This window comes from Cyanistes caeruleus, chromosome 4, assembly GCF_971803275.1.
Source record: "Cyanistes caeruleus chromosome 4, bCyaCae1.hap1.1, whole genome shotgun sequence".
Lineage (NCBI taxonomy): Eukaryota > Metazoa > Chordata > Aves > Passeriformes > Paridae > Cyanistes > Cyanistes caeruleus.
This window is the reverse complement of record NC_141704.1, coordinates 3,687,890-3,709,309: the sequence shown is the minus strand read 5'-3', so window position 1 is coordinate 3,709,309 and position 21,420 is coordinate 3,687,890. Positions and strand designations below refer to the sequence as shown.

General features: G+C 48.8%; 2 protein-coding genes and 1 long non-coding RNA gene across 3 annotated transcripts in view; all 3 read right to left on the bottom strand.

The window, feature by feature from the left end:
* LOC111923147 (uncharacterized) overlaps nucleotides 1–3,256 on the bottom strand; it is a 32,148-nt gene extending 28,892 nt beyond the window's left edge. The window contains exon 1 of the long non-coding RNA XR_002860943.2: nucleotides 1,779–3,256. This is a non-coding gene — a long non-coding RNA (uncharacterized LOC111923147). The remainder of the gene's footprint in view (nucleotides 1–1,778) is intronic.
* Nucleotides 3,257–4,967: 1,711 nt separating this feature from the next.
* Nucleotides 4,968–11,320, bottom strand: LOC147653386 (endonuclease domain-containing 1 protein-like). The gene is made up of 3 exons (XM_086886410.1): nucleotides 10,950–11,320; nucleotides 8,811–9,129; nucleotides 4,968–6,822 (listed from the first exon to the last, which is right to left on the bottom strand). Exons 2-3 carry the CDS (start codon nucleotides 9,093–9,095, stop codon nucleotides 6,274–6,276), a joined length of 834 nt encoding a protein of 277 aa, XP_086742536.1. The 5' UTR covers nucleotides 9,096–9,129; nucleotides 10,950–11,320; the 3' UTR covers nucleotides 4,968–6,273.
* Nucleotides 11,321–13,384: 2,064 nt separating this feature from the next.
* Nucleotides 13,385–19,596, bottom strand: LOC111923148 (endonuclease domain-containing 1 protein-like). Its single transcript, XM_023918795.2, has 3 exons — nucleotides 19,398–19,596; nucleotides 17,248–17,566; nucleotides 13,385–15,234 (listed from the first exon to the last, which is right to left on the bottom strand). The coding sequence occupies exons 2-3, from the start codon at nucleotides 17,530–17,532 to the stop codon at nucleotides 14,686–14,688; spliced, it is 834 nt and encodes a 277-aa protein (XP_023774563.2). The 5' UTR covers nucleotides 17,533–17,566; nucleotides 19,398–19,596; the 3' UTR covers nucleotides 13,385–14,685.
* Nucleotides 19,597–21,420: the final 1,824 nt, after the last annotated feature.

The following is a 21,420-nucleotide window of genomic DNA, read 5'->3' as shown; positions in this document are numbered from 1 at the left end:
GTGTATATTCCTTTTTAGTTCTCTTCAGTTTATGGATCTGCCTCCTTGGAACGTTCTTTAGATTATGAAGCATTTGAGGATTTGAGTTTACAATGAATCACAAATCAGCAGTTCCTTATAAATAATGTCAGGTAAAACCGGTCTTTGCTTAAATAGTTGCTGCTTTCAGAGTAAGCATGAATGTGACCTGGATTCTCAGGAGCAGCTCATGTTGTGGCACTTGAGTATTCCTTAGAATGGATCTGATGTTTACACAGACATGAATAATCATCTGGATAATTTTTCTGAGCCACTCTTAAATGGAGTGCCATCCACCAGGGGAGGATACATTTGAAAGTGCAAAAAGACTTGATATATTTGGGTTTTGTTGTTGGCTGCTGGAGCTCCAGTATTTGTATGGTTGCTGTGTGAAATCTGAATTTGTAAATTCCATTGGAGGAGAGCCAAGACAATAGCCAAGAGCAACAATTAAAACAATAATAGGGAAATTCTCCTATTGTGTAATTAGTTTGAATAGGTTTGGTGGTTCTTGTGTACATGGAGTGTAACTTCACAGGATTCCGTCCAGGTACACAACAGATAAGTAGTTCCACAGAAATCATAGGAGATAAAATCTTATAAAGCTTTCCTAACAGGTGTGGCCTTTGTATTCAGAGGCTAAGATGGTTAAATAAACATCTAATATTGACCTAATTTTTAATGTGACTTTGGATATAAAAATAACACATGAAAATAAACATTTGAGTTTTGATAAATTTAACTTTCCTCTCCTCTAAAAGATCCCAACAAAATAAAGCAATTAGATTAGTGGAAGTAATATTTTTTTTTTTCCTTTTCTAGATTAGCATTTAATTTAAGACAGGAAACTCCCAGCAGGACCTCCTGTGAGACTCAGGAACGGCCCTCATATCTTTGATCATCACTTCTCAGGAGAAAGCCTCTCCGTGCAGGGTGAGATGAAGAGATGTGCATTTCCCCTGGCCAAGCATCTGGAGATTGGCCTGGCAGCACCAAAAACAGGAGGTGTTTCATGCAGAACCAACACAGTACGTTTGCTGCCTACATGGGAGAGATCCGGTAGCTCCCATGTGTTCAACCCAGCAGATGGGGATGTGCCCAGGTGATGGAAAAGCACCTGGAAGCACTTCCCAGGCTGCCTTCCCAATGAGCAGCCAAAGATACTCCTGGGTGAACCAAAGGAGCTTTGCCCAGCAGAGGCCAGATTATGACAATGTCTTGATTTTTTTATTTCTTCTCTTTCAGAGCAGCACTTAAGAATTGGTTCATCTAATGCAATCTGAACCCTTGCTGTTATTGGAAAAGGGCTAAGCAAGCTGCACGATCCAACCCACTTTGCAGTGAAGTGGCTTTAGATCACAGTGTCCCCTCACAGCTCCCAGCAAAAATAATTTTTCCTTAGTGTCTAAAATCCCTGTGACACACTGGATCCCAGAGCTCTCCCCAAAGATGGACACACAGAGTAAACTGCAAAATTACCCTCCCATGTCAGTGCAGCTGCCTCTTTCCAGGGAACAGAGGTGCTTCCCACCCCACTGTGGGCATGGGCCGGCTCTGGGCTCAGCAAAGGGTTGTATCCCTGTTCCACATTCACACGAGGCTCAGCAGAAAACAGAGGCAATCCCAGATAAAAGGTGGCTGGCAGCATGCTTGTGGAGCTGGGGCAGCCCTCTGCTCAGCTCCAAGCTGGGCTCCTGTGAGAAGCACAGATTGGAAAAGGGCTCTGAGATCATGGAGTCCAACCTCTGACCTATCCTCACCTGGTCAGCTGGACCATGGCATTGAGTGCCACATCCAGTCTCCAGAGACTGGGATTCCACCACATCCTCAGGCAGTCCATTCCAATGTTGTATCACCCTTCATGAGAAGAAATTCCTCCTGATGTCCCACCAGAATCTCCCCAGGTGCAGGTTGAGGTCTTGTCCTCTCATCCTCTTGCTGGTTGCTTAGGAGAAAATGCTGACCCCCACCTGGCTACACCCCCTTTTTAGGGAGCTGTAGAGAGAAATAATCTCTCAGAGCCCCCCCATTCAGGGCTAAAGGACTCCAGCAGCCTCAGCTGCTCCTCACAGGCCTTACCCTCCAGGGCCTTCACTAGCGTCAGGGCCTTTCCCTGCACTGGCTGCAAAGGTGGCCTCAGCCCGTGGATCCAGCCTGTCCAGATCCCTCTGCAGAGCCTTCCTGCCCTCCAACAGGCTGAGTCTCCCACCAAACTTGATATCATCTGTGATCCTACTGAGGGTTCACTGGATGCCCTCATCCAAATCAGTAAAGTCAGATCAGGCCTGACACTGATCCCTGGGGGATGCTGCTTGCAGCCAGACGCCAGCTGGATGTGGCACTGTTCACCAACACTCTCTGGGCCTGGACATCCAGACAGTTCCTGACCCAGCCAACAGAGCACCCCTCCAAGCTGTGGGCTGATGGCTTTTGCAGGAGAATGCCATGGGAGATTGTGCCAAAAGCTTTGTTGAAGTCCAGGTAGACACCTCCACAGCCTCCCCCCTCATCTACTAGGCCATCATCTGGTCATCAAAGGAGATCAGGCTCTCTAGGCAGGACCTGCCTTTCCTAAACCTCTGCTGGCTAGGACTTTGGTTATCCTGAATGTGCTGTGTGATCACACAGGACAATCTGCTCCATAACCCTTCTGGGAAGCAGGGTCAGGTGGACATGCTTATAGCTTCTCCTTCCAGGCCTGCTTGTGGATGGGTGTCACAATGGGCAAACTCCAGCCATCCGGGACTTCCCCAGTCACCCAGAACTGGTTAGAACTGATGGAAAGCAGTACTCCTCATATATGAAATAAGGCAGAATCCAAGCTGATCCTTTTCTCTGTTTGGCTTCCCATGTATTTCACAAGCTTGCTGTGGATGGCAGGGCATTTCTGATTACTGCCAGGGGTAAAGGTCCTGGGAAAAGCCTGACAAGTTGATAGAAGTGGCACTGGTGGGATTGATGTGTTGGTTTTGCACAGCCTGGGTTTTGGTAGTGGAGGGGCCACAGAGGTGGCTTCTGTGAGAAGCTGCTAGAAGCTTCTACGGTGTCTGGCAGATCCAGTCCCTAATGGCTCTGAAGATGGACATACTGCTGGCCACAGCTGGGCCAACTAGAGCTGTTGGTAACACCTCTGCAATAACATCTTCAAGAAGAAAATAAAAACAAAGTGGGGTCTGCAGTTTTAATTCCAGCCAGTGAAGAGGAGGAGGTGAGAGCATGTGAGGGAAACAACATGGGGACACCAGGGTCAGTAGAGAAGGTGAGAGAGGAGGTGCTTCGGGCCCCGGAGCCAAGATTACACTGCAGGCTGTGGCGAAGATGACGTGGAAGCAGCAGTGCCCTGCAGTCCACAAGGATCCACAGGGGATGCAGAGTTCCTCCTGCAGCCCGTGAGGGAGCAGGTGGATGCCTGGAGGAGGCTGTGATCTAGTGGAAGATACGGTGAAGAGAGGGGTTGCCCTGCTCCCAGGCTGGAGCAGGATTGCACCCTGTGGAAGAATGGCTCATGCTGCAGCAGTTTTGGGAGGCCTGTGTACCTATGGGAGGGACTCACATTGCAAGAGTTTTGTCAGGACTGCTGCTAGTGAGAGTGGAGTCATGCTGGAGAAGTTCAAGGAGACCTGTCTCCTGTGGGAAGGACCCCACAGTGCATTAGAGGAGGGACTCCTCTCCCTGAGCATTGGAAGAAAACCTTGGGTGATGAACTGAACAAATCCCCCCAACTCTGTCTCCCTGTGCTGTTGGTGAGAAGGCGGCAAGGGTTGGGGAAAAAAAAGGTGTTCTTTTTTTTTTAAAGAGGTACTTTACTTCTCATTATCCTCCTTTGATTTTGCTAATAATGAACTCACTTTCTATCTCTAACTTGAACGTGTTTTTCCCTTGGAATGTTTTCCCCCCGTCCTCATCTCAGCTCATGAAGCCTTCATTAATTTGTTTTTCTCTCCTCTGTCCAGACATATCATGGGAGGGTGAGTGGGCAGCTTTTGTGGCTGCCTGGTACTTGCCAGTGTCAAACCACAACAGTTGGTCAAGCAGCCAGTGGTTCCAGAGCTGGGAATAGAGGGCAGTGGACATGGGATGAGCAGTGGTGAGGATGAGTGTGGTCTCAAGCCCCAGCAGGCGTACAGAGGTGGGTGAGCAAGTCAGAGGGAACCCCCTGAGGGACAGCAGAGGTGTCTGCAGATGTGCCTCAGCCTGAAATTGCACTGATGCTTTCATCCCATCAGGGGCTGTGTCAGCATTTGATCCCAGGAGAAAAAAAACATCCAGGCAGAGAACCTGGGATCTCAGGAGCTATCCAGCAAAGAGGGTGAGAGTGATGTCCTCACTTTGTTCTCCTAAAAGGCCAAATCTTCTCCTCGGTCTCGGTGCAGCCCAGCTGGCACAAGGCAGGGCTCTTGCTGCTCTGCCCATGGCAGCTGGAGGTAACAGGAGCAGAGCTTCCTGGTGCTGCCAGGCAGTGCCCCGTGTCTGTGCTGGGATCTGGTTCCCTGTGCTCAGGTGTCCAGAGCCTCCAGAGCTGCCCCAGGGGAATGAGCCTGGCCTCTGGCTGCTGGCCCAGGTGAGGGTGGGTGTTGGCCAGGGTTTTGCAGCACATCAGCCAGCGCCAGTGGGGTTCTCCAGACCTCAGGGCAGCTGCAGTGGCCCTGGGTGCATCTCCTTATGCCGCTGAGGACAGCCTGGAGCTCTGCTGGCTGCGGTCAGAGCTGGGACACAGCACACCTGGAGACACCTGCATGGGGCTGCCCTATATGTTCATTCCCTTTTACAGGAGAATAACTGGTGTCTGATGCTGACACTTGTGTGGCTGTCATGGCATCCTCAAATTGCATTTGGACACCCAGTGTCCTGTGAGAATGCTCTGGACACTGTGACATTACTGCTGGTGGTAGAAATCTCAGTGAGGAGCAACCAGTGGTTTATATAAATGTGACTCTGCAATCCAGCACTGCAACAAATATCTTTTATTGTAAGCTCTTGCAAACTAAATGATGTGGCACACACTGATCTTTTACAACCATTGAATACATTTCCCCAAATCAGTTTCCCATCAATCTGCAGAAAAGCTTCAGAAGCAGAGCAGAGATTGAAGGTATCCAAGCAGGGCATCACAGGGATTTAGCTCTGGCTGCTCAAAGCTTTCTCTGTATCTGATGCCAAAGCCTGCCTGTCTGATACAACAGCTGCTGCTCTCAAGGCACACTTTCAAAAGCAAGCAAACAAAAGCATATCCCAGGATCACATCATCACTGAATTGTTGGGGTTTGGAGGGACTTCTCAAGATCTTCTAGTCCAGACTCCAGGCTCAAGCAGGATCAGCTAGAGCAGGTGGTCAGGACCATGTATTGTTGCGGTTTGAGTATTGTGAGATGTGGACATCTCCAGACAAGATCTCTGGGCAGCCTGAGGTGCCCTGGTCACACAGCCTTGCTAAGGAGGTGAGGGACAAGTCAGCTGCACAATCTCGGGGACAGCTAAGGGGGGAGAGGACTCGTTCCTGAGAGCTCTGTCCTGAGATGGGCAGCAGAGCAAAGCAGTTGGAAGCTCTGCCCACATCTTTGTGCCTTTGAGCAGAGGAGGAGGTGGCCTGAGGGACAGAGCTGGAAACACACCAGAGAATGAAGCAGCACAGACGCTGCACAGAACATTTGTCCCCCTCTACTCTGCTCTGCTGAGACCCCACCTGCAGTGCTGTCTCCAGCTCTGGGGCCCACAGCACAAGAAGGATATGGAGCTCTTGCAGTGGAGTCCAGTGGGGGTCATGAAGGTTCTCCGGTGGCTGGGAGCATGTCTGCTCTGGAGAGAGGCGGAGAGAGCTGGGGATGTTCAGCCTGGAGAAGAGGCCCGAGAGTGCAGTACCTGAAGGGTCTCTAAGAGGGCTGGAGAGGGTCTTAGGTCAAGGGCATGAAAAGGAGTGACAGGACAAGAGGGAATGGTTTCACGCTGATGGAGGGCTGGGTTAGATGGGATATTATAAAGAAGTAAATCACTGTGAACAGGCTGTAAAAGTAGGTAGGAGTAAAAGTTACCTAGTGATGTTTTGACTGCCCCATCCCTGGAAGCATTCAAGGCCAGGCTGGGCAGGGCTTGGAACAACCTGGTGTAGTGGAAGGTGTCCCTGCCCATGGCAGGCAGGTCAGAATGAGATGCTATTCAAAGCTTTAATGTCCCATCAAAACCAACCCATTCAATAATGCTGTGATTCTGTGACATGTGGGAAAAGCCACTGAGCCTTTTCCATCAAGGATGTGAGGCTTACTGCCGGGGACAGGCATTGTTGAACAGAGTAACCCTTCTCCCCCTGTAGAGTGTGCCCAACATGTTCTCCAGGTCCCCCAGACTGACTTTCTTCAACCTGTTCTTGTCGTTCTCAGCGATGGCCCCCCAAGCCTTGGAGGGCTGATTTCCCACCAGGCAGCAGGCAGCTGACCAGATGTGGCTGGGTACATTAACCCTTCCACCAGCAATGTAGGTGTTCCCAGGCACAGCTCCCGTGATGACATAGGTGGCTGTACAGCCCTGGCTCATTTGGGGCATCGTTTTAGCCTCGTATTTGCTCCACTTGTCACTGTTGAGTTTTTCATCCTGGGGCACTATGTTGGTGAGGGTGAAGGTAGCTGTCTTGTTCTCTTTACTATTCATATGGCCACAGGCTGCCAAATGGCCACGGGTCAAACCAGTTATTTTCTCGTAGTCCACAAGGACAGCTTGGCTCTTTTTGATTTCCTCTAAGGTGAATCTGTGAAGTTGCTCTACAAGGACTACTTCTCTTTCCATGTTCTGAAGTTCATTTTCATTTATCAGCTGGACAGGGAAAGAGAATGAGGTGTTAGAATGGAGGAGTACAAGAAAAAATTTCTCTGGAGCTCAAGTCTCTGATGGGCAAGATCCCTTTTTTTGTCATGACAGTGAATGAAAATGTATGAATCTGAGAAAATCATAGACAAGCCCTTCCTGCATGACTGCAAGAGCTTTAAAGAGAAAGCAGCTCAGAATCTGACTGGTCCCATTTTGATTTGTGACCTTTGTAGTCCAGCCTGCAGCCTGTGCTGGGAGCATGGATGGATGCATGAGAAAAGGAGAATTTTCTGCTGTTTGGATTGAAAGGTGACTTTGGTGACACACATTCCCTGCCAAATCTGCTTCCCTTTCCTTCTGTCTCCACACCCCAAATCTGTCCAGGGCTCTCTCTGGATGTCCTCATGCCACACTGGAATTCTGTGATTCTATGATTCTGTGATTCTTTTGTGTTATTGCTACAAGTGTATCCCACTTGTGGAACACCAGAGGTTGCCTCCTCTAACCCCATACACCGGGAATTGTGCCAGGAAATGAGTCCTGGCACTGAGGTTTCCCTGGGAGGGTGACAGTTCATTCATGGATGAACATTTTTTTCCTCAGTAACCAAAAGGTCTCAGTGTAAATGGAATCTGTTACAGCAGTGCTAAAAATGTATCTCAGAGCAGAACTGAGCCAGTGGGGGTTTTCTGCAGCATCACTGAAAAGAAGTTACAAATTGGAGAGAGAGCTGTAACCTCAGAAGAATCCTGGGGAAAATAAATATAACAAGAAGTCCTCTGGAGAAAGTTAACAAATCAAAGATATTTTGAGTGGCCTGGGTCCAAGGTCCAGGAGGAAATGGCAGGTCAGATAGGGCTTGGAGTATGCTGATCTGGAGGCAAGTGGCCTGGCCCATGCAGGGGAGTTGGATGGAGATGACATTTAAAATTCCTTCCAACACTAACCATTCTATTATTCCACAGAAAGAGAGAATGTGGAGGCTGCAGTGGTGCAAGACCAGATTATTTGCTCATGTTCCTATGCTTAATAAGAAGAAAGGATTATTTTTTTTTGTAACTTTAACATCTCTTTGTTCATCTTTAGAGAATCATATTTAGCCTTCCTCTGGAGTAGGAAGAAGAATGTGTCTTCCTTCTCTGCTCACCTTTCCCCAAATGCCATCCTGCTACTCTGTCCTTAGCAATGGCAGGAATTGCCTCTTTTCCTCTTCTGCAATTGGCCTGGCCTGTCTTACTGAAGTTTGTCTGAAAGACATTGCTGAGGGCTCTGTAGCTTGTGGTGTTCTGTCGGTCTGCTGGACCCTTCTAAATCTTTGAGGGGTCACTGCCCATGCATGGAGATCTCACCCTTCTGACTGGACTGACACTGATGCTCCTCACTTTCCACTGCCTGAAATGTCACTCCAGACATCCCTCCACAGTCAACCTGACACTTGCATCTCCGGTGCCTGAGCCTGCCGAGGCTTTGTCCTTGGGCCATCCCACCTCCTTTTGAATTTCTCCTCACTTTTCTCCCACCACTCACAAAGCGTGTTTGACTCTTCTCTGGGAGCAGATAAGCTCTGTCAGGGATTCAGAACAGCTCAGGGCAAAGTGGGGATCATACCTAAGCAGGACTGTTGGTCCCTCAAGTTTAGCCTCTCTTGGATGCCTTTTCCCCATCACTTGGTCACCCACCACAGCAGGGCACAGGGAGGGGAATCATTTGACTTCTTCATGTAATGGGAAGTAATCTGCTTTGCTGTTCCTGTCAGGTCAAGGCAGAAAACTGGGCACCTTTGGGATATGATTCATCTCATCCTCCTGCTGATGTGTCAGATGCATCAGAAGAATCATGAGGTGCAGGAGTTTGAAGTTGAATGAAAAAAATCCCACCCAGTATGTCTATTTGCACATGTGTAGTGGGGTGTTAGGAAATAGAAGTGGCAATTTAAATGCTGCAGCTCATCTCTGAGTGGCAGGAGGGTGATGTGCTGTAAGACAAACACTCACCTGGGGCTCGACATACCAATACTTATGAGGTCTTTTGGCAGGTCCAGGCTGGTATTTGTAAGCAGAGTACACTGGAATTCTCCTGTCTCTGTCATAGAGGGTGGCATAGTGATAGGAGTCACTGTAGCTTTGACAGATCCAGGCTGGGTTCTGTGGGTGCAGGGCATCATTTGGGATGGTTCCTGCATAGAAAAACTCAGGACAATCTGCAAAGGAGTTCACCACCTCGCTGTGTCCCAGCCAGAGGCAGCTCGCCAACACCTGCAGCAGCAGCAGCCCCAGCATGGTGCGCGGATTTCAGTGAAGGGCTCTTGCTCCCCTGGAAGGCAAATGCAGAGGGATATTCAGCTTGGAGAGAGCTGGTCATGGTCTGGAGCCTTTTTGTGCAGGGGGCCAGAGCTGGCAGAGGAGGGCATTATGAGAGACCAGGAAAGAAGTAATTTCTGTCTTCCTAGATATGGAAAAGTCACAAGGGCAGCGAGGGTGAAACCTAAAACAGGGTTTAGGTGCCCAGAGGCGGCAGCAGTGGGAGAAGTGAGCCTGTACGAGGAAGGAGCCAAACCCTCCAGGAGTGTAATCAGCTGTCACAGCAAAGTTATCTTGCAAGTGATGCACAGCCCTGGGACAAGGTCACCTTTTCCCACCTCCCTCCTGCTCTGAGCACCTTCCCACAGCAGACACCTGCAGCTGGGCACAGACTCTGCTCAGCCCCCTGCAATGCTGAGCTGGGCTTTCATCTCATGGGGCATTGGGTAGGGAAGAACAGCGATGCTGCACTTCCTACATGTCTCTGGCTCCATCCAGGTTCACACAGACATGCAGCTCTTCCAGCCAGACCCACTACTGAAGCCCAAATGATCCATTTGGGGTCCTGCCTCTGAGCTGACATTGGTCAATGGGTGTCCTGCTGCTCACCTTGCATTTCCACCTTATCCAACCCCAGCGTCTGAACTTGCAGACACAAGGAGAGAGCAAATGAAGGGGCCAAGCAGATGGTAGCAGCAAGCACGAGGGATGACACCTCCATCTTATCAGCACAATGCTGCTGCAATGCAAGCACTGAGGGACAGCTCTTCCTGTGCTTGCTTGGGATTCCTGCTGATGCCCATCTTCAGCTTTGATGATTGATTTTCCTGTGCAGTCAAAGGCACCGTTGCAGGAATTTCCTGGACAGCCCAATGTTCCATTTTGTTTTTCTCAGTGCTGATGTGATTCTCAGCAGTCAGTGAGATCATTGCTTTATGAGAAAACTGCTGAAAAGCTCCCTGGGATGCTGGCAAGCAAGCAAGGGGCTTTGTCTCCTTTCAGAGGCAGCACAGGTTTGGGATAGCAGGGACGCTTGCATTTGCATTGCCAGACACTCAGTGGAATGATTTGATATCATCAGCATTTGGAATAAGGCAGCTAGGACAAAATGGGTCTCTCTTTTTCAGCCCTGGATCAAGAAGGTGGTGACCAATGAGCTGGAAATTGAGAACTGGGACTACAAGTAGGGACTTCTCCCAGTACTCTGCAGAACATGCCCATAGCTGCCCCAGCTCAAGCAGAGAAGTGTCTGAAAAGGCCTTTTGCATAACCCACTGCATGAGATTAAAATTTATCTAACTTACTTAATATCTAACTTAAGAGATATATAGTATAGAAAGCATCCTGCTGTGGGAAAGAGCGACACAGGAGTCTGCTTGCAGCCCCAAAGTGGCAGAGGACTCTCAAATGCCTCTACTGCAGTCTCAGACCTTCTGGGTTTCTATGTCTCCAGGAAGAGACAGTGGTTAGATTTCCCCAGCAGGGTTTAGAGTGAATTTTCCTAGGAGCTCAGACAGCACCTCTGTTTGTCCAGAGTTTTTTGCAACAAGTTTTGGTACTCAATAATCTCCCCCTTCCTTCTTATAGAACAGTTTGCTGTGAATTTTACAGGTGACTTGGCTTGAAATTCTTTCCCAAATCATTCCTTCTGTCCTTGCCCTCCTGACTGACAGAAAATACCAAACTGCTGCAAATTTCAGTGCATGCATAGGCTCGGATTGCTCCTTGGGGCTCAGCAGCTCCAGTTTAGGCTTTATCTATAGATATTTATTCCAAAGCTCAGGAAAGACTTTGAATATTGGAGTCAAAGGTGAGGAAGGAACAAGAGCTTACCTTGAAGCAGAGAAGCTCAGACCAGGCAGCTGAACTGTCCCTTTTGTCTTCTCCCTGGAGAGAGGACTGTTTGAATCCTCAGGAGTGCCACTGCAATATATACCCAGTCATAAATTCACCCCTTAAAAGGGAATTCTACAGAAAATAGAAGGTTTTCTATTTTTAATCTGGAGGTTTGTTCACCCCCACACTGAAATGTGTTGACAACTGGTTTTATAGTTTCCTAAGTAATTCTGCCTATTTTGCTGACTTGCAGCATGGTATGTTGGGATCAGTCAAATATTTACCCTGTCATGAATTTCCCCTTCCTTATAAACAGAGAATTCCAGAGAAAAGAGAAGTTTTCTATTTTTATTTAGGAGAGTTTGTTCATACCCTCACTGAAATGGGTTGATGTTTGTTATGGTTTCCTCAGAATTTCTCTCAAATTTGCTGACTTGCAGCATGGTATGCCAGGATCAGTTAACAGGGTCTGGTGACTTCCTTGTTCATTTTATCAATCACACCGGCTGCAGCTGCTCCTGCTGCAGCTCCTGCAGGTGCCTCTGTTCCCAACAGAACATGTCTGGTGACATTAGATGGACTGGTTTGTCTCTGAGTACACTCAGGTATTCCCAGTCTGCTCTTCTGCAGCCTCACATAACATCATTCCTATGGCCAGGCTACACCTATTCCCTTGCCTGATTGCCATGGCCTTGTAACAGCTTCATCCCAGCAGCCTGGGAAGGAGAAGGCTCAGGGGATAGCTCAGGGCACCTGCCAGTACTTTGGGAGTCTACAGGAGAGCTGCAGAGAGACTTTGGGACAAGGGCATGGCGTTGATGCATGGGCTGGGGTCCGAGTTAATTTTCTTGACAGTGGCAGCTATGGGGCTGTGTTTTGGAGTCCTGCTGAACACACAGTTGATAACTCAGAGATACTTTTGTTATTGCTGAGCAGAGCTGTCACAGAGCCAAGGCCTTTTCTGCTTTTTGTACTTGTAGGCTGGCAAGGAGGCTGGGGGTACTTGGGAGGTTGGGAGGAGACACAGCCAGGACAGGTGACCCAACTGAGCAGAGGGATATTCCACACCATGTGACATCATGCTGAGTATAGAAAGTGAGTGGAAGGAGGAGGAAGGAGGGGACGTTTGCAATGGTGGGTTTTGTCTTCCCAGGTTACTGTTGGGTGGGATGTGGCCCTGCTCTCCTGTGGGTGGCTGAACACCTTTCTATCCATGGGAAATGGTGAAAGAATTCCTTGATGTGCTTGGCTTGTGTGCACAGCTTTTCCTGTTAAATTATCTTTATCTCCACCCAGCAGTTTTCCAGCTTTTACCTTTGCAGTTGTCTCCCTGGTCGTGGTGGCCGGGGAGTGAGGGAGCGGCTGCGTGGGGCGTGGCTGCTGCCTGGGGTTAAACCACGACATTAGGACAAGGTGAAAAGGCTTGAAATGGAAGGAGTGTAGGTTTAGATTGGATATTAGGAAAATGTTTGTCACTGTGGAAGTGGTGAAGCCCCAGTACAGGGTGCCCACAGAAGCTGAGACTGCCCCACCCCTGGAAGCGTCCATGGCCAGGTTGGACAGGGCTTGGAGCAACCTGGGATAGTGTGGAAAGTGTCCCTGCCCATGGGAGGGCATGGAACTAGCTGGTCATTAAGGTCCTTTCCAAGCCAAAATGTTCTGTGTTTCAATGATCATTTACTCACTCAAAACTAAACTGGACTCATTTTCTTCCATTTCCAGAAGTCCAGGAATAATAGAATGATGAGTTGGTTGCTACAATCAGAAATATCCAGGAAAGTGTGTGAGACCAAGGTTTGTTTAAATCAACTGGTTGAGTCATGCGGTTCCTTTTGTCTCTGTTAACTTGGGACTGATGTCTTAAGGAAAGTGGGGTTTAGAGAGAATACGGGAAAGGCGAATAAAAAGCAGATCTGGTGGAGGTGGGGGAAATTCCTGCTATCTGATGAGATCCAACTGCCATAACAAAGCTGGGCCCAACAGTGTCACATCATTAGCAGGGACCATAAACCATCAAAGACCCCCAGTTGAAGTGTCCCCCAACTCCACCGTGCTGCATGACACAGGGAAAAAAGTGGGGCAATCCCATATATCCTGAACTCACAGAACCTGCTGAACTCTTTGTTGTGCTGGCCCCCAGCCCCAAAGGATCAAGACTGAGGACATCAAACTTGCAAGTGTCATTGCTGAAGCCATGGGGATATCTTCCATGAGCTGTTGGCTCCTGGCCCACTTTGGTCATTCCCTTTCACAGGAGAGTAACTGGTGTCTTATGATGACACTTGTGTGGCTGTCATGGCATCCTCAAATTGCATTTGGACACCCAATGTCCTGTGAGGATGCTCTGGACACTGTGACATTACTGCTGGTGGTAGAAATCTCAGTGAGGAGCAACCAGTGGTTTATATAAATGTGACTCTGCAATCCAGCACTGCAACAAATAACTTTTATTGTAAGCTCTTGCAAACTAAATGATGTGGCACACACTGATCTTTTACAACCATTGAATACATTTCCCCAAATCAGTTTCCCATCAATCTGCAGAAAAGCTTCAGAAGCAGAGCAGAGATTGAAGGTATCCAAGCAGGGCATCACAGGGATTTAGCTCTGGCTGCTCAAAGCTTTCTCTGCATCTGATGCCAAAGCCTGCCTGTCTGATACAACAGCTGCTGCTCTCAAGGCACACTTTCAAAAGCAAGCAAACAAAAGCATATCCCAGGATCACATCATCACTGAATTGTTGGGGTTTGGAGGGACTTCTCAAGATCTTCTAGTCCAGACTCCAGGCTCAAGCAGGATCAGCTAGAGCAGGTGGTCAGGACCATGTATTGTTGCGGTTTGAGTATTGTGAGATGTGGACATCTCCAGACAAGATCTCTGGGCAGCCTGAGGTGCCCTGGTCACACAGCCTTGCTAAGGAGGTGAGGGACAAGTCAGCTGCACAATCTCGGGGACAGCTAAGGGGGGAGAGGACTCGTTCCTGAGAGCTCTGTCCTGAGATGGGCAGCAGAGCAAAGCAGTTGTAAGCTCTGCCCACATCTTTGTGCCTTTGAGCAGAGGAGGAGGTGGCCTGAGGGACAGAGCTGGAAACACACCAGAGAATGAAGCAGCACAGACGCTGCACAGAACATTTGTCCCCCTCTACTCTGCTCTGCTGAGACCCCACCTGCAGTGCTGCCTCCAGCTCTGGGGCCCACAGCACAAGAAGGATATGGAGATCTTGCAGTGGAGTCCAGTGGGGGTCATGAAGGTTCTCCGGTGGCTGGGAGCATGTCTGCTCTGGAGAGAGGCTGAGAGAGCTGGGGATGTTCAGCCTGGAGAAGAGGCCCGAGAGTGCAGTACCTGAAGGGTCTCTAAGAGGGCTGGAGAGGGTCTTTGGACAAGGGTATGGAGTGACAGGACAAGAGGGAATGGTTTCACACTGATGGAGGGCAGGGTTAGATGGGATATTATAAAGAAGTAAATCACTGTGAACAGGCTGTAAAAGTAGGTAGGAGTAAAAGTTACCCAGTGATGTTTTGACTGCCCCATCCCTGGAAGCATTCAAGGCCAGGCTGGGGAGGGCTTGGAACAACCTGGTGTGGTGGAAGGTGTCCCTGCCTATGGCAGGCAGGTCAGAATGAGATGCTATTCAAAGCTTTAATGTCCCATCAAAACCAACCCATTCAGTAATGCTGTGATTCTGTGACATGTGGGGAAAGCCACTGAGCCTTTTCCATCGAGGATGTGAGGCTTACTGCCGGGGACAGGCATTGTTGAACAGAGTAACCCTTCTCCCCCTGTAGAGTGTGCCCAACATGTTCTCCAGGTCCCCCAGACTGACTTTCTTCAACCTGTTCTTGTCGTTCTCAGCAATGACCCCCCAAGTCTTGGAGGGCTGATTTCCCACCAGGCAGCAGCCAGCTGACCAGATGTGGCTGGGTACATTAACCCTCCCATCGGCAGCGTTGGCGTTCCCAGGCACAGCTCCCGTGATGATGTAGGTGGTTGTACAGCCCTGGCTCATTTGGGGCACTGTTTTATACTCGTATTTGCTCCACTTGTCATTGTTGAGTTTTTCATCCTGGGGCACTATGTTGGTGAGGGTGAAGGTAGCTGTCTTGCTCTCTTTACTATCCATATGGCCATTGGGGCTCAAATGGCCATGGGTCAAACCAGTCATTTTCTTGTAGTCCTCAAGGACAGCCTGGCTCTCTTTGATTTCCTCTAAGGTGAATCTGTGAAGTTGCTCTACAAGGACTACTTCTCTTTCCATGTTCTGAAGTTCATTTTCATTTATCAGCTGGACAGGGAAAGAGAATGAGGTGTTAGAATGGAGGAGTACCGGAAAAAATTTCTCTGGAGCTCAAGTCTCTGATGGGCAAGATCCCATTTTTTGTCATCTCGGTGAATGAAAACGTATGAATCTGAGAAAATCATAGACAAGCCCTTCCTGCATGACTGCAAGAGCTTTAAAGAGAAAGCAGCTCAGAATCTGACTGGTCCCATTTGGATTTGTGACCTTTGTGGTCCAGCCTGCAGCCTGTGCTGGGAGCATGGATGAATGCATGAGACAAGGAGAATTTTCTGCTGTTTGGATTGAAAGGTGACTTTGGTGACACACGTTCCCTGCCAAATCTGCCTCCCTTTCCTCCTGTCTCCACACCCCAAATCTGCCCAGGGCTCTCCCTGGACGCCCTCATGCCACGCTGGGATTCTGTGATTCTATGATTCTGTGATTCTTTTGTGTTGTTGCTACAAGTGTACCCCACTTGTGGAACACCAGAGGTTGCCTCCTCTAACCCCATACACCGGGAAATGTGCCAGGAAATGAGTCCTGGCACTGAGGTTTCCCTGGGAGGGTGACAGTTCATTCATGGATGAACATTTTTTTCGTCAGTAAGCAAAAAGGTCTCAGTGTAAATGGAATCTGTTACAGCAACGCTAAAAATGTATCTCAGAGCAGAACTGAGCCAGGGAGGGTTTTCAGCAGCATCACTGAAAAGAAGTTACAAATTGGAGAGAGAGCTGTAACCTCAAAAGAGACCTGGGGAAAACTAAATACTCCAAGAAGTCCTCTGGAGAAAGTTACCAAAATGAAAGATTTTTTGGGTGTCCTGGGTCCAAGGTCCAGGAGGAAATGGCAGGTCAGATAGGGCTTGGAGTATGCTGATCTGGAGGCAAGTGGCCTGGCCCGTGCAGGGGAGTTGGATGGAGATGACATTTGAAGTTCTTTCCAACACTAACCATTCTATGATTCCACAGAAAGAGAGAAGGTGGAGGCTGCAGTGGTGCAAGACTAGATTATTTGCTCAAGTTCCTATGCTTAATAAGAAGAAAGGATTCTTTTTTTTTGTAACTTCAACATCTCTTTGTTCATCTTTAGGGAACATATTTAGCCTTCCTCTGGAGTAGGAAGAAGAATGTGTCTTCCTTCTCTGCTCACCTTTCCCCGAATGCCATCCTGCTACTCTGTCCTTAGCAATGGAAGGAACTGCCTCTTTTCCTCTTCTGCAAAAACAGGCCTGGCCTGTCTTACTGAAGTTTGTCTGAAAGTCATTGCTGAGGGCTCTGTAGCTTGTGGTGTTCTGTGGGTCTGCTGGATCCTTCTGGTTCTTTGTGCCTGAGCCAAAGGAGCTCAGGGGTCAATGCCCATGCATGGAGATCACACCCTTCTGACTGGACTGACACTGATGCTCCTCACTTTCCACTGCCTGAAATGTCACTCCAGACATCCCTCCACAGTCAACCTGACCCTTGCATCTCCGGTGCCTGAGCCTGCCATGGCTTTGCCCTTGGGCCATCCCACCTCCTTTTGAATTTCTCCTCACATTTCTCCCACCACTCACAAAGCGTGTTTGACTCTTCACTGGGAGCAGATAAGCTCTGTCAGGGATGCAGAACAGCTCAGGGCAAAGTGGGGATCATACCTAAGCAGGAGTGTTGGTCCCTCAAGTTTAGCCTCTCTTGGATGCCTTTTCCCCATCACTTGGTCACCCACCACAGCAGGGCACAGGGAGGGGAATCATTTGACTTCTTCATGTAATGGGAAGTAATCTGCTTTGCTGTTCCTGTCAGGTCAAGGCAGAAAACTGGGCACCTTTGGGATATGATTCATCTCATCCTCCTGCTGATGTGTCAGATGCATCAGAAGAATCATGAGGTGCATGTGTTTGAAGTTGAATGAGAAAATTCCCACCCAGTATGTCTGTTTGCACATGTGTAGTGGGGTGTTAGGAAATAGAAGTGGCCATTTAAATGCTGCAGCTCATCTCTGAGTGGCTGGGGGTTGATGTGCTGTAAGACAAACACTCACCTGGGGCTCGACATACCAATACTTATGAGGTCTTTTGGCAGGTCCAGGCTGGTATTTGTAAGCAGAGTACACTGGAATTCTCCTGTCTCTGTCATAGAGGGTGGCATAGTGATAGGAGTCATTGTAGCGTTGACAGATCCAGGCTGGGTTCTGTGGGTGCAGGGCATCATTTGGGGTGGTTCCTGCATAGAAAAACTCAGGACAATCTGCAAAGGAGTTCACCACCTCGCTGTGTCCCAGCCAGAGGCAGCTCGCCAACACCTGCAGCAGCAGCAGCCCCAGCATGGTGCGCGGATTTCAGTGAAGGGCTCTTGCTCCCCTGGAAGGCAAATGCAGAGGGACATTCAGCTTGGAGAGAGCTGGTCATGGTCTGGAGCCTTTTTGTGCAGGGGGCCAGAGCTGGCAGAGGAGGGCATTATGAGAGACCAGGAAAGGAGTAATTTCTGTCTTCCTAGATATGGAAAAGTCACAAGGGCAGTGAGGGTGAAACCTAAAACAGGGTTTAGGTGCCCAGAGGCGGCAGCAGTGGGAGAAGTGAGCCTGTACGAGGAAGGAGCCAAACCCTCCAGGAGTGTAATCAGCTGTCACAGCAATGTTATCTTGCAAGTGATGCACAGCCCTGGGACAAGGTCACCTTTTCCCACCTCCCTCCTGCTCTGAGCACCTTCCCACAGCAGACACCGGCAGCTGGGCACAGACTCTGCTCAGCCCCCTGCAATGCTGAGCTGGGCTTTAATCTCATGGGGCATTGGGTAGGGAAGAACAGCGATGCTGCACTTCCTACATGTCTCTGGCTCCATCCAGGTTCACACAGACATGCAGCTCTTCCAGCCAGACCCACTACTGAAGCCCAAATGATCCATTTGGGGTCCTGCCTCTGAGCTGGCATTGGTCAGTGGGTGTCCTGCTGCTCACCTTGCATTTCCACCTTATCCAACCCCAGCCTCTGAACTTGCAGACACAAGGAGAGAGCAAATGAAGGGGCCAAGCAGATGGTAGCAGCAAGCACGAGGGATGACACCTCCATCTTATCAGCACAATGCTGCTGCAATGCAAGCACGGAGGGACAGCTCTTCCTGTGCTTGCTTGGGATTCCTGCTGATGCCCATCTTCAGCTTTGATGATTGATTTTCCTGTGCAGTCAAAGGCACCGTTTCAGGAATTTCCTGGACAGCCCAATGTTCCATTTTGTCTTTCTCAGTGCTGATGTGATTCTCAGCAGTCAGTGAGATCATTGCTTTATGAGAAAACTGCTGAAAAGCTCCCTGGGATGCTGGCAAGCAAGCAAGGGGCTTTGTCTGCTTTCAGAGGTAGCACAGGTTTGGGATAGCAGGGACGCTTGAATTTGCATTGCCAGACACTCAGTGGAATGATTTGATATCATCAGCATTTGGAATAAGGCAGCTAGGACAAAATGGGTCTCTCTTTTTCAGCCCTGGATCAAGAAGGTGGTGACCAGTGAGCTGGAAACTGAGAACTGGGACTACAAGTAGGGACTTCTCCCAGTACTCTGCAGAACATGCCCATAGCTGCCCCAGCTCAAGCAGATAAGTGTCTGAAAAGGCCTTTTGCATAACCCACTGCATGTGATTAAAATTTATCTAACTTACTTAATATCTAACTTAAGAGATATATAATATAGAAAGCATCCTGCTGTGGGAAAGAGCGACACAGGAGTCTGCTTGCAGCCCCAAAGTGGCAGAGGACTCTCAAATGCCTCTGCTGCAGTCTCAGACCTTCTGGGTTTCTATGTCTCCAGGAAGAGACAGTGGTTAGATTTCCCCAGCAGGGTTTAGAGTGAATTTTCCTAGGAGCTCAGACAGCACCTCTGTTTGTCCAGAGTTTCTTTGCAAGGTCACGACTGGAGTTCTGGTACTCGATAATCTCCTCCTTCCTTCTTATAGAACAGTTTGATGTGAATTTTACAGGTGACTTGGCTTGAAATTCTTTCCCAAATCATTCCTTCTGTCCTTGCCCTCCTGACTGACAGAAAATACCAAACTGCTGCAAATTTCAGTGCATGCATAGGCTCGGATGGCTCCTTGGAGCTCAGCAGCTCCAGTTTAGGCTTTGTCTATAGATATTTATTCCAAAGCTCAGGAAAGACTTTGAATATTGGAGTCAAAGGTGAGGAAGGAGCAAGAGCTTACCTTGAAGCAGAGAAGCTCAGAACAGGCAACTGAACTGTCCCTTCTGTCTTCTCCCTGGAGAGAGGACTGTTTGAATCCTCAGGAGTGCCACTGCAATATATACCCAGTCATAAATTCACCCCTTAAAAGGGAATTCCACAGAAAATAGAAGGTTTTCTATTTTTAATCTGGAGGTTTGTTCACACCCACACTGAAATGTATTGACAATTGATTTTATAGTTTCCTCAGAATTTCTCCTGAATTTGTTGGCTTGCAGCATGGTATGTCGGGATCAGTCAAATATTTACCCAGTCATGAATTTCCCCTTCCTTATAAACAGAGAATTCCAGAGAAAAGAGGAGTTTTCTATATTTATTTAGGGGTGTTTGTTCATACCCCCACTGAAATGGGTTGATGTTTGTTATGGTTTCCTCAGAATTTCTCTCAAATTTGTTGACTTGCAGCATGGTATGCCAGGATCAGTTAACAGGGTCTGGTGACTTCCTTGTTCATTTTATCAATCACACCGGCTGCAGCTGCTCCTGCTGCAGCTCCTGCAGGTGCCTCTGTTCCCAACAGAACATGTCTGGTGACATTAGATGGACTGGTCTGTCTCTGAGTACACTCAGGTATTCCCAGTCTGCTCTTCTGCAGCCTCACATAACATCATTCCTATGGCCAGGCTACACCTATTCCCTTGCCTGATTGCCATGGCCTTGTAACAGCTTCATCCCAGCAGCCTGGGAAGGAGAAGGCTCAGGGGATAGCTCAGGGCACCTGCCAGTACTTTGGGAGTCTACAGGAGAGCTGCAGAGAGACTCTGGGACAAGGGCATGGCGTTGATGCATGGGCTGGGGTCCGAGTTAATTTTCTTGACAGTGGCAGCTATGGGGCTGTGTTTTGGAGTTCTGCTGAACACACAGTTGATAACTCAGAGATACTTTTGTTATTGCTGAGCAGAGCTGTCACAGAGCCAAGGCCTTTTCTGCTTTTTGTACTTGTAGGCTGGCAAGGAGGCTGGGGGTACTTGGGAGGTTGGGAGGAGACACAGCCAGGACAGGCGACCCAACTGAGCAGAGGGATATTCCACACCATGTGACATCATGCTGAGTATAGAAAGTGAGTGGAAGGAGGAGGAAGGAGGGGACATTTGCAATGGTGGGTTTTGTCTTCCCAGGTTACTGTTGGGTGGGATGGGGCCCTGCTCTCCTGTAGGTGGCTGAACACCTTTCTATCCATGGGAAATGGTGAAAGAATTCCTTGATGTGCTTGGCTTGTGTGCACAGCTTTTCCTGTTAAATTATCTTTATCTCCACCCAGCAGTTTTCCAGCTTTTACCTTTGCAGTTGTCTCCCTGGTCGTGGTGGCCGGGGAGTGAGGGAGCGGCTGCGTGGGGCGTGGCTGCTGCCTGGGGTTAAACCACGACATTAGGACAAGGTGAAAAGGCTTGAAATGGAAGGAGTGTAGGTTTAGATTGGATATTAGGAAAATGTTTGTCACTGTGGAAGTGGTGAAGCCCCAGTACAGGGTGCCCACAGAAGCTGAGACTGCCCCACCCCTGGAAGCGTCCATGGCCAGGTTGGACAGGGCTTGGAGCAACCTGGGATAGTGTGGAAGGTGTCCCTGTCCATGGGAGGGCATGGAACTAGCTGGTCATTAAGGTCCTTTCCAAGCCAAAATGTTCTGTGTTTCAATGATCATTCACTCACTCAAAACTAAACTGGACTCATTTTCTTCCATTTCCAAAAGTCCAGGAATAATAGAACGATGAGTTGGTTGCTACAATCAGAAATATCCAGGAAAGTGTGTGAGACCAAGGTTTGTTTAAATCAACTGGTTGAGTCATGCGGTTCCTTTTGTCTCTGTTAACTTGGTACTGATGTCTTAAAGAAAGTGGGGTTTAGACAGAATAAGGGAGAAGGCAAATAAGAAGCAGATCTGGTGGAGGTGGGGGAAATTCCTGCTATCTGATGAGATCCAACTGCCATAACAAAGCAGGGCCCAACAGTGTCACATCATTAGCAGGGACCATAAACCATCAAAG